The 14,430-nt window shown below is 39.3% G+C and overlaps 1 protein-coding gene across 1 annotated transcript in view; it reads right to left on the bottom strand.

Moving 5' to 3' along the window:
- The window catches only part of LOC124774502 (ubiquitin-like-conjugating enzyme ATG3), an 86,516-nt gene that overhangs the window by 40,332 nt on the left and 31,754 nt on the right, over positions 1 to 14,430 (bottom strand). The window contains exon 3 of the mRNA XM_047249485.1: positions 8,362 to 8,496. Within this exon, the coding sequence (XP_047105441.1) occupies positions 8,362 to 8,496 (135 nt within the window). The remainder of the gene's footprint in view (positions 1 to 8,361; positions 8,497 to 14,430) is intronic.

Raw genomic sequence — 14,430 nt, 5'->3', positions numbered from 1 at the left:
GAACTTTAACAGATGGACAAGGTTCGCATTGATAAAGTACAGTATGCAGCACAGTTGGCCACTAAGGATTCCAGAAAGAAGAAAAAACTTGGAAAAAGATCAAGAGGATGATATGCAGTGTGGTGCAGAGTGCTTCTGAGTTACTAAAAATTTAAAAAAAATAAGCCTATATTAAGTGAGTTGCAGTCTTTTGAAACTTTAGAAGCCGTCCCTGAAAATTTACATTTTCTGTTGCCTTTTTCCCTAAATCTCAGAAATCACTTTGAGTAGAGAATTCAAATTTTCAGGGAGTAATAACATACATACCCTAAGTCTACTGAACTAAAAGAAGAACATATTGTTATGCAAAATTAAAATTTTTAGGATAACATACAAAAAAGTACACAAAATTTTAACCGTGTGGTTAAAAAATTGTATTTCCAAAAGAAGTAGCTGAAATGTAATTACTGTAGTTCAGTACACTCAGAACCAGTTTAATGTCCTGTAAAAGTTTCTTGTCAATGGCTACAGTTGTTCCTGGAAAATACAGGGAAGCCAAGTCACTAAATTTAACATTGCTGGGATAGGGTGTTACAAATGACAGTGGGTACTGATCACTGATTCTTTAGACAGTGACCACCACCTTATTAAAATATCTGTGGTGGCGCACACACTCAACTGATAACTGGTGGCTGAAAAACTGACCAATGTAAATACACCTATTGGTGGGGGAAGGCTCGCAGGAAGTGACACTATGGTCATAGCTAAAGACAGAACTGCTCAAGAGATGCATGTGCACTGTTGACTGTGACAACTGCATGTTACATCTCAACATTAAACAACTTCGCCCAGCACACCATCTTCAGTCATCAACATTGGCAAAACTTCAGCAGTCAGGCTGGGAGACTGGACAGAAACACCAGAGAAATCAGCTCATGATGTTTAGACTATATAGGAAAGAGTCTCACCCATAATGCTGTGTGTAATTTATTGCTACACAGATCCCCTTTATTCTGGAAAGGAAAGTAAATGCATAAATTTGCTGCAACATCAGTAAATTTCAACAATGAACAATGTAATACCATGGCTCAGAATGGTTTTTGTTGATTTATGGGGAATACAAGATTCAGAATTGGTTTTTTGAACTGCTGACTTTTATTTCACCGAAGTCTTAAATATTCCACATATTAAACTTTACTGCTTGTTAAATTCTGCATGGGGCACAAAATACAAGCAAGTGGGCACAGCCTTATAATTCTACATCGAGAGCTGCATTGAGAGTTGCGTCATCAAGCCAACTGAGAGCAAGTGGAATATAACATTAACTACAACTGCTGTCATGTTCTTTCACTTTGACAGTTACATTTCTGATGTGACTTGTTGCTGTAAGAACCACTACTCTCATTAGTCTTTTCTCAGCATTAGTAGTAGTGGAAAATTCAGTAGAAGCTAATATTAGTAATTTTGATTATTATATAAGTCTGCATCTGACTTCTTCTGAGGAGTTAACATTAGTATTTCAGAACTGTCATTCTGCCAACTGCGCACAGAGTTATTGTTGAAAGCAATTACTGCTGAAAACAAGAAGTCCCTGTTTTGTACAGAAGATGTTACATGTCAAATGTTAGCAGTGCCCAGAAGTGAGCTGTGGGATAGGCTTTTGATGTCTTTGAAATAGAAAGTTTATTCCTTCATTTGCACACCATGTCCTTAAAGCCGAACATGAAAGAGGACCTTCAGTGATGTGGAATGAGTAAAGTAATAGATTAACAGCAGAAACAGCCACTGCAGGCTGCATTTGTAAAGTATGCTAACAGATTATGACTCATACTAGTAACTTCCTCTGACAATTATTAGAATAACCTGTGCACTACACAACAAATTAAATGAAGCAACCATAAGGGGAGGGCGAAATGAACCACTGCGTGTTGAAGGGCAAGGCAGTAGCAAGAAGCTGTGGAATGAAGCTATTGCGAAGCGTGCTCAAATAACGCTCGCTGTTCACAGTTTCTTCAAAGAAAAAGGGTCCAACAAGTCCGTGACTGGAAATTGCTGCCTACGCTGTAATCCTCGGAGCATAATGTTGTTGTTCATGAAGCACTTGTGGGTTTTCAGCGGCCCAAAAGCATACATTTTGTTTTTTAACCACACTGTCTAAATGAAAATGCGCCTCGTCTGAAAACCAAACATTGTTGAGAGTTTCTTCCCTATCCTCCGCCCACTGAGCAAACAGTAGCCTCTGCTGCTTGTGTTCTTTAGTGAGCTTCTGTGCACAGGTCATCTTGTATGGGTACATATGGAGGTCACTTTTAAGAATGCGTTGAACGGAGCGTCTGGATATTCCCAGTTGCACTGCTGCCTTTCTACACGATTTCCCGGGACTTCTCTGTACAGCAACTCTTACCGCTTCAATATTCTCAGGCGAATAAACAGCCTTAGGCCGAGGTCGCTTCGCTTCCAATACTGTTCCTTCCTGTACAAATTTATCGTACAACCTGTGGATGGTCTTTTTCCAAGGGACTCATCGTGTGTTAAACTGATGTCGAAAATGCCTCTGAGTCACAACAAGGCTTTTCGTTTCATGAAAAAGTAACACAATTGCCGATCGTTGCTGTGTAGTCAGTCTTCCATTGTCAGCCATTGCCACTTACTAGTCTCCTAGCGGCAGTATCGTGAATTACACTTCATTTCGTAACTCATTTGTTTTTCCAAGCTCTGCTGGTACTGCTGTAGAGATCCCAGTGGGATATATAATGTGCGTCGTAAATTGTGAAAGAAACAATTGGTAGCACATTTCGTGTGCCACCCTGTACATCCTCTTCCATTTCCATAATATTGTCTTCAAGTACATCGCTCTTGTATAAACCCTCTATATACTCCTTCCACCTTTCTGCTTTCCCTTCTTTGCTTAGAACTGGGTTTCCATCTGAGCTCTTGATATTCATACAAGTGGTTCTCTTTTCTCCAAAGGTCTCTTTAATTTTCTTGTAGGCAGTATCTATCTTGCCCCTAGTGAGATAAGCCTCTACATCCTTACATTTGTCCTCTAGCCATCCCTGCTTGGACATTTTGCACTTCCTGTCGATCTCATTTTTGAGACGTTTGAATTCCTTTTTGCCTGCTTCATTTACTGCATTTTTACATTTTCTCCTTTCACCAATTAAATTCAATATTTCTTCTGTTACCCGAGGATTTCTACCAGCCCTCATCTTTTTACCTACTTGATCCTCTGCTGCCTTCACTACTTCATCCCTCAGAGCTACACATTCTTCTTCTACATCATATGCCTGCTTGTGTCTGTATATGTGTGGATGGATTGTGTGTGTGTGTGTGTGTGTGTGTGTGTGTGTGTGTGTGTGTGTATACCTGTCCCTTTTTCCCCCCTAAGGTAAGTCTTTCCACTCCCGGGATTGGAATGACTCCTAACCCTCTCCCTTACAACCCACATCCTTTTGTCTTTCCCTCTCCTTCCCTCTTTCCCGATGAAGCAACCGTGGGTTGCGAAAGCTTGAAATTTGTGTGTGTGTTTGTTAGTGTCTCTATCAACATACCAACGCTTTCGCTTGATAAGTTACAGCATCTTTGTTTTTAGATATATTTTTCCCACGTGGAATGTTTCCCTCACACAAGTTTTTTTTTAAGATTAGTGAAGACACCTGCCACAATTCGGCACTGAAATACAATCAAAGATGCCAAGTGAAAACTTGTGCCAGATCAGGGCTCGAACTCTGATTTCCTGCTTTGTGTGAGTGGTGAACATAACAGCCTAAGCCACCTAGACATGCTGTTCATGCTCACTAATATCACTATTTTTATGTGTGTGGCGTCTGTTGTGTTGGACATCACTCATGTCTACAGTGAAATTTTTGACTGTTTGAACAAAGTGTGTTCCAATAACCCTTAAGAAAATAGTCACTGACTCAGCTTTTGTGTCTGTGCTCAAAACATATACATGATTGTTGAATTAATTGCAGTACCCTACTGCAGCCAGTGTCTTCATTTCTCTTAAAATCTTATGCAAGTGAAAATTTGAGCCAGATTGGGACTCGCATGCAGATTTTCTGTTTTACATGAGTTGTTATTTTAACCGCCTCGGCCAAACAGTTCAAATGGCTCTGAGCACTATAGGACTTAACATCTGAGGTCATCAGTCCCCCAGACTTAAAAGTACTTAAACCTAACTAACCTAGAGACATCACGCTCACCCATGCCCGAGGCAGGATTCGAACCTGCGACCGTAGCGGTCGCGCGGTTCCAGACTGAAGCGCGTAGAACCGCTCGTCCACACCGGCCGGTTGCCTCGGCCATCCACACACACCTCCCATCCAGCCCAAAGTCTCAAATTATCACACATAAAGTAACACTCTAGCTTGCACAGGTATATGTATGTACTGGGTGATCAAAAGGTCAGTATAAATTTGAAAACTGAATAAATCACGGAATAATGTAGATAGAGAGGTACAAATTGACACACATGCTTGGAATGACATGGGGTGTCATTACAACCAAAAAGATACAAAAGTTAAAAAAATGTCCTTCAGATGGTGCTTCATCTGATCAGAATAGCAATAATTAGCATAACAAAGTAAGACAAAGCAAAGATGACGTTCTTTACAGGAAATGCTCAATATGTCCACCATCATTCCTCAACAATAGCTGTAATCGAGGAATAATGTTGTGAACAGCACTGTAAAGCATGTCTGGAGTTATGGTGAGGCATTGGCATCGGATGTTGTCTTTCAGCATCCCTAGAGATGTCGGTAGATCACAATACACTTGCGACTTCAGGTAACCTCAAAGCAAATAATTGCACGGACTGATGTCTGGGGACCTGGGAGGCCAAGCATGACGAAAGTGGCGGCTGAGCACACGATCATCACCAAATGTCGCGCGCAAGAGATCTTCCACGCGTCTAGCAATATGGGGTGGAGCGCCATCCTGCATAAACATCGTACATTCCAGCAGGTGTTTATCAGCCAGGCTGGGGATGATGTGATTCTGTAACATATCGGCGTACCTCTCACCTGTCACGGTAGCAGAATCATGCATTTCCTCAAAGAAAAAAGGCCCAATAACGGTAGATGTGGTAAATTCAACCCATACCGTGACTTTCTCGTTGTACAATGGAGTTTCCACGACAGTTCTAGGATTTACGGTAGCCCAAATTCTGCAGTTGTGGGCGTTGACAAACCCTCTGAGCGTGAAATGAGCTTTGTCGGTCCACAACATGTTACTCAACCAATCGTCATCTTCCGCCATCTTTTGAAACGCCCACACCGCAAATGCCCTCCACTTCACTAAATCACTAGGTAACAATTCATGATGCCGGTGGATTTTGTATGGATAGCATCGGAAGGTACGCCTAAGTGTCAACCAAACTGTAGTGTATGGAATGCTGGTGCGACGTGCGACTGCACGAGCGCTGACTTCCCCATGCATAGACGAAACCACTAGTCTCCATTTCTTCCTGAACTGTCTCAGCAGCATTACGCCTTGTACTCGGTCGGCCACTACGGGGGTCTATCGTCTAAACAACCCGTGGCTTCAAACTTCGAAATCAATCTCGCCACAGCTGCATTTGTCAATGGACCTTTACCCGTTCGAATCCCCTTCCTATGGCGATAGGATCATAACGCTGAACTAGCACATTCCCCATTCTGATAATACTGCTTCACTAAAAGCGCCTTTTCAGGTAACGTCAACATGCTACGACTGCTGGCGCATTTGATTCTCTCATTACAGCTCCTTTTATACACGTTTGTCATGGGCAGTCACTGTAGTTTTGCTGTTTAGCGCCATCTGTCGGACATTTTGTGCACTTTGTTTTTTTTGTCCCCCCCCCGCAAATAAAACCCCATGTCATTCCAAGCACGTGTGTCAACTTTTACCTCTCTATCTACATTATTCCGTGGTTTATTAAGTTTTCAAATTTATACCGTCTTTTAGATCACCCGGTATATAATGTATGTGATATGTTAAAGGTACACTTAATGACTGACTGAAGCAATTAAACTTCGGACAACTAAGGAGGTGTAATTGCAATGCTTGTGGCTACTGTGCAATACCTGAACAACTAGCTCCCAATATCACACCTTTTTACTTTTTCTCATTACTAATTTGTATGAATGTTTTCTTTTCCTCATTAGTAATAAGAAATTTGTACACTGCCACAGAAGACGGAAAAAATAGGTTTTTAAAATTTTCTTTGTAACAGAAGAGCAATGTTCGCAGAACATTCAATATTTTTTAACGGCTTTTGTTTCAATCTTGCATGAGAGTACTTATGTTTAAGATCTCACATAAAAAGAATGTGAAATTTTTACTCATGCATTAACAATGTGAATCCTAACTGCTATGTGTGTATAAAATGAAAGAAAATATATACAGGGCTATTACAAATGATTGAAGCGATTTCATAAATTCACTGTAGCTCCATTCATTGACATATGGTCACGACACACTACAGATACATAGAAAAACTCAAAGTTTTGTTCGGCTGAAGCCGCACTTCAGGTTTCTACCGCCAGAGCGCTCGAGAGCGCAGTGAGACAAAATGGCAACACGAGCCGAGAAAGCGTATGTCGTGCTTGAAATGTATTCACATCAGTCAGTCATAACAGTGCAATGACACTTCAGGACGAAGGTCAACAAAGATCCACCAACTGCTAACTCCATTCGGCGATGGTATGCGCAGTTTAAAGCTTCTGGATGCCTCTGTAAGGGGAAATCAATGGGTCGGCCTGCAGTGAGCGAAGAAATGGTTGAACGCGTGCGGGCAAGTTTCACGCATAGTGATGTGAAAGATTCAGTGTTTAAACCTCCTCTACCGAGAAACGTGCCAGAACTGCGAGCTCACATCAACAATGCTTTCGAACTCATTGATGGGGACATGCTGCACCGAGTGTGGGAGGAACTTGATTATCGGCTTGATGTCTGCCGAATCACTAAAGGGGCACATATCGAACATTTGTGAATGCCTAAAAAACCTTTTTGAGTTTTTGTATGTGTGTGCAAAGCATTGTGAAAATATCTCAAATAATAAAGTTATTGTAGAGCTGTGAAATCGCTTCAATCATTTGTAATAACCCTGTATATTAAAAATCATCATAGCCCCAAGAATAGTTTTATTTATTATGCCAAACTATTCCATGATTCATTTAAAAGCATGACTTTTGCCTGCAATCATAAGAAGAGGCAGTAATTCATTCCATCCTGCAAGACATCTTAAAATATATATGTGCTTATCATTAAGATTTAGTGGGTGAACTGCAGGTTCAGCAACCACAGAAAATTATAGGTAAATTAAAGGTATCAGTGCAGTCTAATAGTGACTTCTATTAAATGTAAATATGTAATAATCAAACAACTGACTGTTAAGCACCAAGTTTGCTGCAAAAACAGACATTCTAAAAGTTTCCATGGACAGAGTAAGAAAGATTATCCTATATACATTATTCATTTCTATGACTTCAGTTTTTGTATGCTGCACTGTATTTTTCTTGTGCTATGAGGGAGACTGTTCCAGTTTAGTTTCAACAAGAATCAATGCTTTAATTCCAGTACTGGAAGTAATAATTATCTCTCACTACATAAATTTCAAGCCATCTCATACTCTTTGTATTAGCTGTTGGGCTGCTACCCAACATGGCTATTCCAAAACCAACCAACAGACTAACACACTACTATTTCTACACAGATATAAATTAATTTTTTAACTAAGTGAAATGATCCTCATTAATTATCCGAAGTCCAAACTAATGTAGCAAGGCCTAATGGGTTTGTATTGTGTCATCAAAGCCTTGCAGAGCACAGGAATTAATTATTATGTCTTTGCCAGAACTGCATGATACAATGTACTGAAATAAAATTGTGACTTGCCAATAAAAGTAAAACAGCAGTTATCGGAACTTGCCGATCTCTTAATGCAGAAGTGGCAGCTGGTGATCTCTGGTCACCTGTGGATTTACTGTTCATAAATAGGAACTTATACAATCCTTTGATACTGATTTGGTGCTATTCAGTTCACAATTCGTTATTTGATGCATAGCCATACAGCAGATTCCTCTCAATTGTAAGAAGACCACTGTGCTGTATGTACATCTAAGGTCAGCTTGTCCCTTTGCCTGATTCGAATCAAATGCTTATTGTCTATGCAATTAGTGATAATTTTAGTGACTATCTCATATTCTGCAGAGAGGGGGCTGATAGATCTACAGTTTTTTATGTCTTGTCTGTTCAGATAGAGAGGGAGGGGTGAGGGGGAGGGAAAACCTGTGTGTAAACATGTATTCCAGAGTTTAACTTACAGTCACATAGCAATAGTAAATATTAGTATTCCAAAGACAGAAGAAACTGTGGTACACATAATTAGTATGGCTATACCTTTGACTCTAACGTCATTTCCGAAACTTTCTCATCTAAGCCCAAAGCACCAAGATCATGATGATGTGTATCAACCCATCCACCATCAGGGTCATCAGCCTCAATTATTTCTTCTTGTTCCTCACAGTACTCCATCTGTGAACCAAACAGAAGACAGAGCATTAAAATTAAACTTCCAAAAGAATACCAAATAAAATTAAAAAACAGGATTGTATCTCCAGCTGTGTATATTGAAATAAAGACACAATATGGTTGCTTGTGTCTGCCCATCATCAACAATGTGATGGTTATTAGGATGGTATAAATTACACAGTGGCACAAAACTATTTCCATTTGTGTTTCTGGAATTGCAATTCAACAACATATTATTTAATTTCCAATGGCACACTTGAGCTGAGATCTATCAGTGGCTATAGCTTCTAGTCACATTATATATGGAACATAAATTTCCATTTCTATTCCCATTATTACTACTACTACTACTACTACTACATCCCTATAATTATTGTTCACTATTCTACACAGAGTATTCATTTTAAATGAAAACACTGAAATATTTCAAAAATCGACACTTCGGATAAAAAAAAAATACAATTCCAATTTGTTTGTCTCTGAGGGGGACATCCAAGGATACGACACTCTACTTGCCACCCCACCCCGTGCATGGGTGGTGTGGGCAAGACTGAAATCTTCAACAGGAACCCCTGTTTTTTATTGCTGATTATGATTCTACGACAAAATCTATATATGTTTTGTCTGAGGCACTTTCCTTGTTTTATCACAAATGGGGTTGTAATCAGAGGAACAGTAATGGGTAAGCAATTGTAATTTACAGCATGCTACTCAATGGCCCCTGAATATCCGTGTGGGACCCCCACCTCCATGCTGCAAGGATAGGACAGGCCAGTATTTTGTAACTTCTAATCAGAAACCCCATTCGCAATGTTGTATTCCTCTGACATATTGACAGGGGTCTACTGGATGCACTGGCATGGCCATGTAGCAGATCAGGCCGTGACAAAGCCGTGTCTCCGCAATATCCTTTCTTCCAGGAGTGCTAGTTCTGCAAGTTTTGCAGGAGATCTTCTGTGAAGTTTGGAAGGTAGGAGACGAGGTACTGGCACACAGTTTTAATGTGCTAGGAAGTTTCATATCAGCGCACACTCCGCTGCAGAGTGAAAATCTCACTCTTTGAATATTTTCAACTTTTTTTTTTTAATTAAAATCTACAGATGTGGGTTAGTAATTCCTACCACAATCTTTTACACATTACATATAATAGAAATTCGTCTATGGAATAGGAGTTGCGAGATAAACTTTTTCAGTTTGTGTTCAAATTTTACTCTGCTGTCTGTCAGATAGTTTATATCACTGAGTAAGTGATCAAAAATTTTAGTTGTAGCAATGTGCACCCCTTTATGGGCTAGAGGCAACTTTAATGTGGAGTATAGAATGTCATTTTTCCTTCTGGTATTGTAATTATGAACATCATTTTTTTCTTTTGAACTGTAATGGATTATTTATAACAAACTTCTTGGGGGGAATAAATATACTGTGAAGCAGAAGTCAGAATGCTCAACTCCTTAAACACATACTTTCAAGAATATTATGAGTGAGCACCACATATTATTCTTATAGAACATTTTTGAGCAACAAATACTTTCTTTCTTAAAACTGAGTTACCCTAGAACATTGTTCCACATTACATTACTGAATGAAAATATGCATATATCAACTTATTGATTTGTCTCTCCCCAAGATTTGCAATGATTCTAAGTGCAAATGTGCCTGAGCTAAGTTGTTTTAGCAGTTCCAAAATGTGTTTTTTCCAGGCTAAATTCTCATCCATATTGACACCTATGAATTTTGAAGTTTCCACCCTGTTTATTGTATCCTCGACGTGTGTTACATTTATCATTAGTTGGGCAGAACTGAATATTTTTCCTTTTTTAAAAAATTGAGGATGAGACCATTCGCAGAAAATGAGTTAATTATATTTTTCAGAACGTTATTTACCATTTTGTCTGTTTATGTACATATGCTTGGATAGATTATAATACTAATTTCGCCTACAAAAAGAACTAATTCTGCTTGTAGGGTATTAGACAGTAGTTCGTTTACGTACGTGAGAAACAATAGTGAACCTAACACTGAGCCTTGGAGAACCTCCAAGTAAGCGATTTCTCCTCTGTCAGAATAATTTCCCTTATTACATTGGTTTACTTACCAAGTACAACTTTCTGCATTCTTCTGGTTAGATATGACACCATCCACAAATTGGCTATACCATCAATCACACAGAAAAAATCAGTTTATCTATAAGAATATTGTGATTCACACTGCCAAATGCCTTAGATAGATTGCAGAAAACACTAACCAGTGCTATTTTGTTAAGTAATGCTTGTAAAATTTGGGGAGTGGAAATTTAAACGGCAATCTCAGTGGAGCAACTCTTATGAAACCAGAACTGTGATTTCCTGAAGATATTATTGTTGTGCAGGTGAATTCTATATTGGATACATCACCTTCTCAAAAATTTTGAAAAATGATTTCAGCAGGGAAATATCTCTCTTAACACTTTTCTTAAAGAGGAGTTTAACAACAGCATATTTTAGTTTCTCTGCGAAAATCCTTTGGGTTAGTGATGACTTCCATATTACAGAAAAGACCAGGCTTATTATATGAGAACAAATCTCTAGTAATCTACTGGAAACACCATGAAAGCCAGGTGAGCTTTTATTTTTGAGAGGTTTAAAAAAACAAAAGAATTAATTCAGAAGGTGACACTGGTGATGCATTCATATGACTGAACTTTATGAGTTACTTTTTCAAAATACTGCTGTGATTTTTCTCTTTTACTATTTGTTCCTATAATTTCTACTATATTTAAGAAATGATTATTAAATATATTTTCTACCTCTGATTTTCTTCTGTTCTGTGGCTGGTTGTCCTGTGTCTCATTTCACTACATTCAATATAGCCTCAAGTCTGTTGTCAGAACTACTAATTTCTGACATTATGTGCATGTTCCTTGGTTTTTTGATTACCTGTCTTAGTAATTTTGAGTACTTTTTGTAGTGTACAACTATTGAAGGATTTCTACTTGTTGTTGCCAACAGATACATTTCCATTTACCTTTTGCAAGATACTTTAGTCCCTCTAATGATCCACAGTTGTGTTACATAGCTGTATATCTTACATGGAGAGATATTTTCAAATAATGATATGAATTAGTCATGGAATGGATTAAATTTTATGTTAGCATGTTCACTATAAATTTCATCCCAGGTCATCTCTTGCTAATTATTCTTAAGACATTTGTTCTGGAGTCATTAACTATTCTAACTGATTTCCACTGAGGAGTACCCATACTGTAAGGCACTACATAATTTATCCTAATTAACTGTGCATCATGGTCAGAGTGTGCATTTGTCACTGGGTACACAGTTATATTCTTGCTTTGACCTTCACATAAGAACACAGAATCAATTAGTGTCATACTGTCTTCATCCACTCGTGTAGAAAAGTTAATTACCGAGATCAAATTGTAGAATCCAAATAAGGTTTCCAGATCATTTTTGCTATCAGAATCCATTCCAAAATCTACATTGCAATCACCTTGGGCTATTAACTGCTTGTTGCCGTCTGGCAGACAGTATAGTAAGAAATCCAAATTCCTCACAACCAGGCCAAAATTTCCAAATGGAGATCTACAAACAGTTACAATTAAAAGCAAACTATTTTTCAGTGTTTATTCACAAGCATACACTTCTTTGTGCTGATCACTACAAAATCTACTTCTCTCAATATTTTTGAACTTGTGTTTTGTCTCACATATATGTAAAAACTCCTCCTTTTACCCATTACTTCTACATGAGCAAGCTGCTAGACTGTAATCTTTTAGGTGTAACTTATCTAAACCTGTGGTTATGTGGTGTTCAGATAGACACAGGGTGTTTATCTTTTCAGAGCTCTCTAATGTTTCCAAACAGATAAGAAACTCTTCTAACCTTATTACTCAATCCTCTAATATTCTGATGAAATAAGTTAACCACACTTTTCTATGCATTCTTAAGCATTATGTGGGGCTTTTCTCTTATTTTTACTTCTTTTTGAAAACAGGATGCCTGAATCCTGATTCTAATCTAAAAAATATGCCTCTCTGACACCAGTAACCACAGTGATCTTGCTTTGGGTGATGGTGGCGTCCCACACATTTTCTGCAAGAAACTCAGCTAAACTATATTCCCCTCTCTTATTCATGTGTATGCTGTTTCTAGTATATTCCCATTTCCCAGCTGTAGGAATGTACGCTGCACTCAGATTTCATTTCAGTCAGCAGCAGTCTGCTCACAGCAGTGTTAACCCATGGCTGGTCATGGCACTGCAGGACCCCCACAAAACTCAGATTTGTGTCTGTGGTTGCTACTCCTATTTCATCCAGGTCACTCCTACTGCTGTAACTACTGTCCTTAGCTAGGCTGCTCCCTGCTCCACTTACTACAATAACCTGATCCTCTTTCCCAAAATTCGTTATGTCCTCTGCCACTTGGCTAAGGCTAGAACTTGGTTTCACAATACTTGTGACCTGGTACCCTGTTCTCAATTTTTCTTGTACCATCTGACCTACACCCCTTGGATGGCTACTACCTAGCAGCAAGACTCTTTTCTTGCTACTCTTTTTTGTTACTGGCCTACACTAAAATATTTTGCTATAAGGCTGCTGCTCCCTACTGTGACCTACAGCTGGATGAGGCTTTTCCCCTCCTACTTTGGGCAACAAGTCCAATTTATGCGATACCGTAAGTTCAAATGTAGATGAAGTTGAAGAGCTGTTCCTCATTTACCCACTTTCCATAATCTTTTTTCCCCTTTCAACCACTCAACTTCGCTTGCTCAAATTTTGCGTGTTCTAATTCAGCCCAAAGGGCACAAATCTCTGACTGCTGCTCAGCGATTTTCTTGCCTAATTTGCAGAGCCTACAGCTCCTTAGCAGAGCCTCACAGAGCTCCCCATTCCGATTCTCACTACAGTCATCCAACTGAAATTCCAACCCACAGTCTATACATACCACTCCCTCTTTGACCATCCTGCGGCAACATCCACATTATTTGTTAGCCGCAAAAATTAGTGCTTGACGTGTGTGATGTAACGTACAATGTGGGGGGACAGAGGTGGGGGGACAGAGGTGGCGGGACAGAGGGGAGAAGGGGGAGGGGGTGTAGAAGCATGACAGAAGGTAGGTCACCAGATTGTAGTTCTGCAGACTGACTAGCGAACAGGTGATTCCACATTATCTCTGTCCCGTTACGTCACAAGAAACTTCTACAGGGTGTTTCACAAAGTTTATTCTGCCCTTCCCACACTGCGTCTTATGAACCACTGGTGACGCAGTGCGCAGACGTGCCTGGGGGCAGTTTATTTTCCACAAAGTATGTTAACATTACATGGAATAGAAATACAAGTTACTAATAACACTAAGGCAAGAAACATTTATGGACAGACTCTACGTAAATCTCTGCACACTGTTCTACTCTGCTAGAGGGATGGCAATTACATCATTCTTCTGGGAAAGGTTCGTTAATTCATGATCAAGTGACTACACAACATGGTTGTAGAGCTTTATAATATGCTGTCAATAAGAGACAGCAGCAAATGCCACATTCACCATTCCAATCCCTTTCCCGCAAACATTACACTGGTCACTGACAACATCACACTTACAAACAAAACAGTTCTCAGCCATTGTTTACTGGGAAATATGTTAGATAAAAGCTGACTTACCCAACCACAAATAAGTACTCACTCAATAAATGGAAAATAACTCCACTACATAAAGACAAGCTCTGTGAAGTTATTTTGTTTCCTGGAAGGAAAACTGCTGCACAGGATGACAAAGAATCACTTTCCCTCTAGCAGCACAGTACATTGTGCAGAGATTTATGTAGATTCAGTCCATATGTGCTTCTTGCCTTAGTATTATTGCAAGACACCACTGGGCTACAGCTAAACAAAAACAGGGCCTTAGATCTGAATCAAATGAACCCCAAATGAATCCATCTGATATG

Source organism: Schistocerca piceifrons, chromosome 2 (genome assembly GCF_021461385.2).
Source record: "Schistocerca piceifrons isolate TAMUIC-IGC-003096 chromosome 2, iqSchPice1.1, whole genome shotgun sequence".
Taxonomy (NCBI): Eukaryota; Metazoa; Arthropoda; class Insecta; order Orthoptera; family Acrididae; genus Schistocerca; species Schistocerca piceifrons.
The sequence above is the reverse complement of the archived record's forward strand: the minus strand, read 5'-3'. Positions and strand labels throughout refer to the sequence as shown.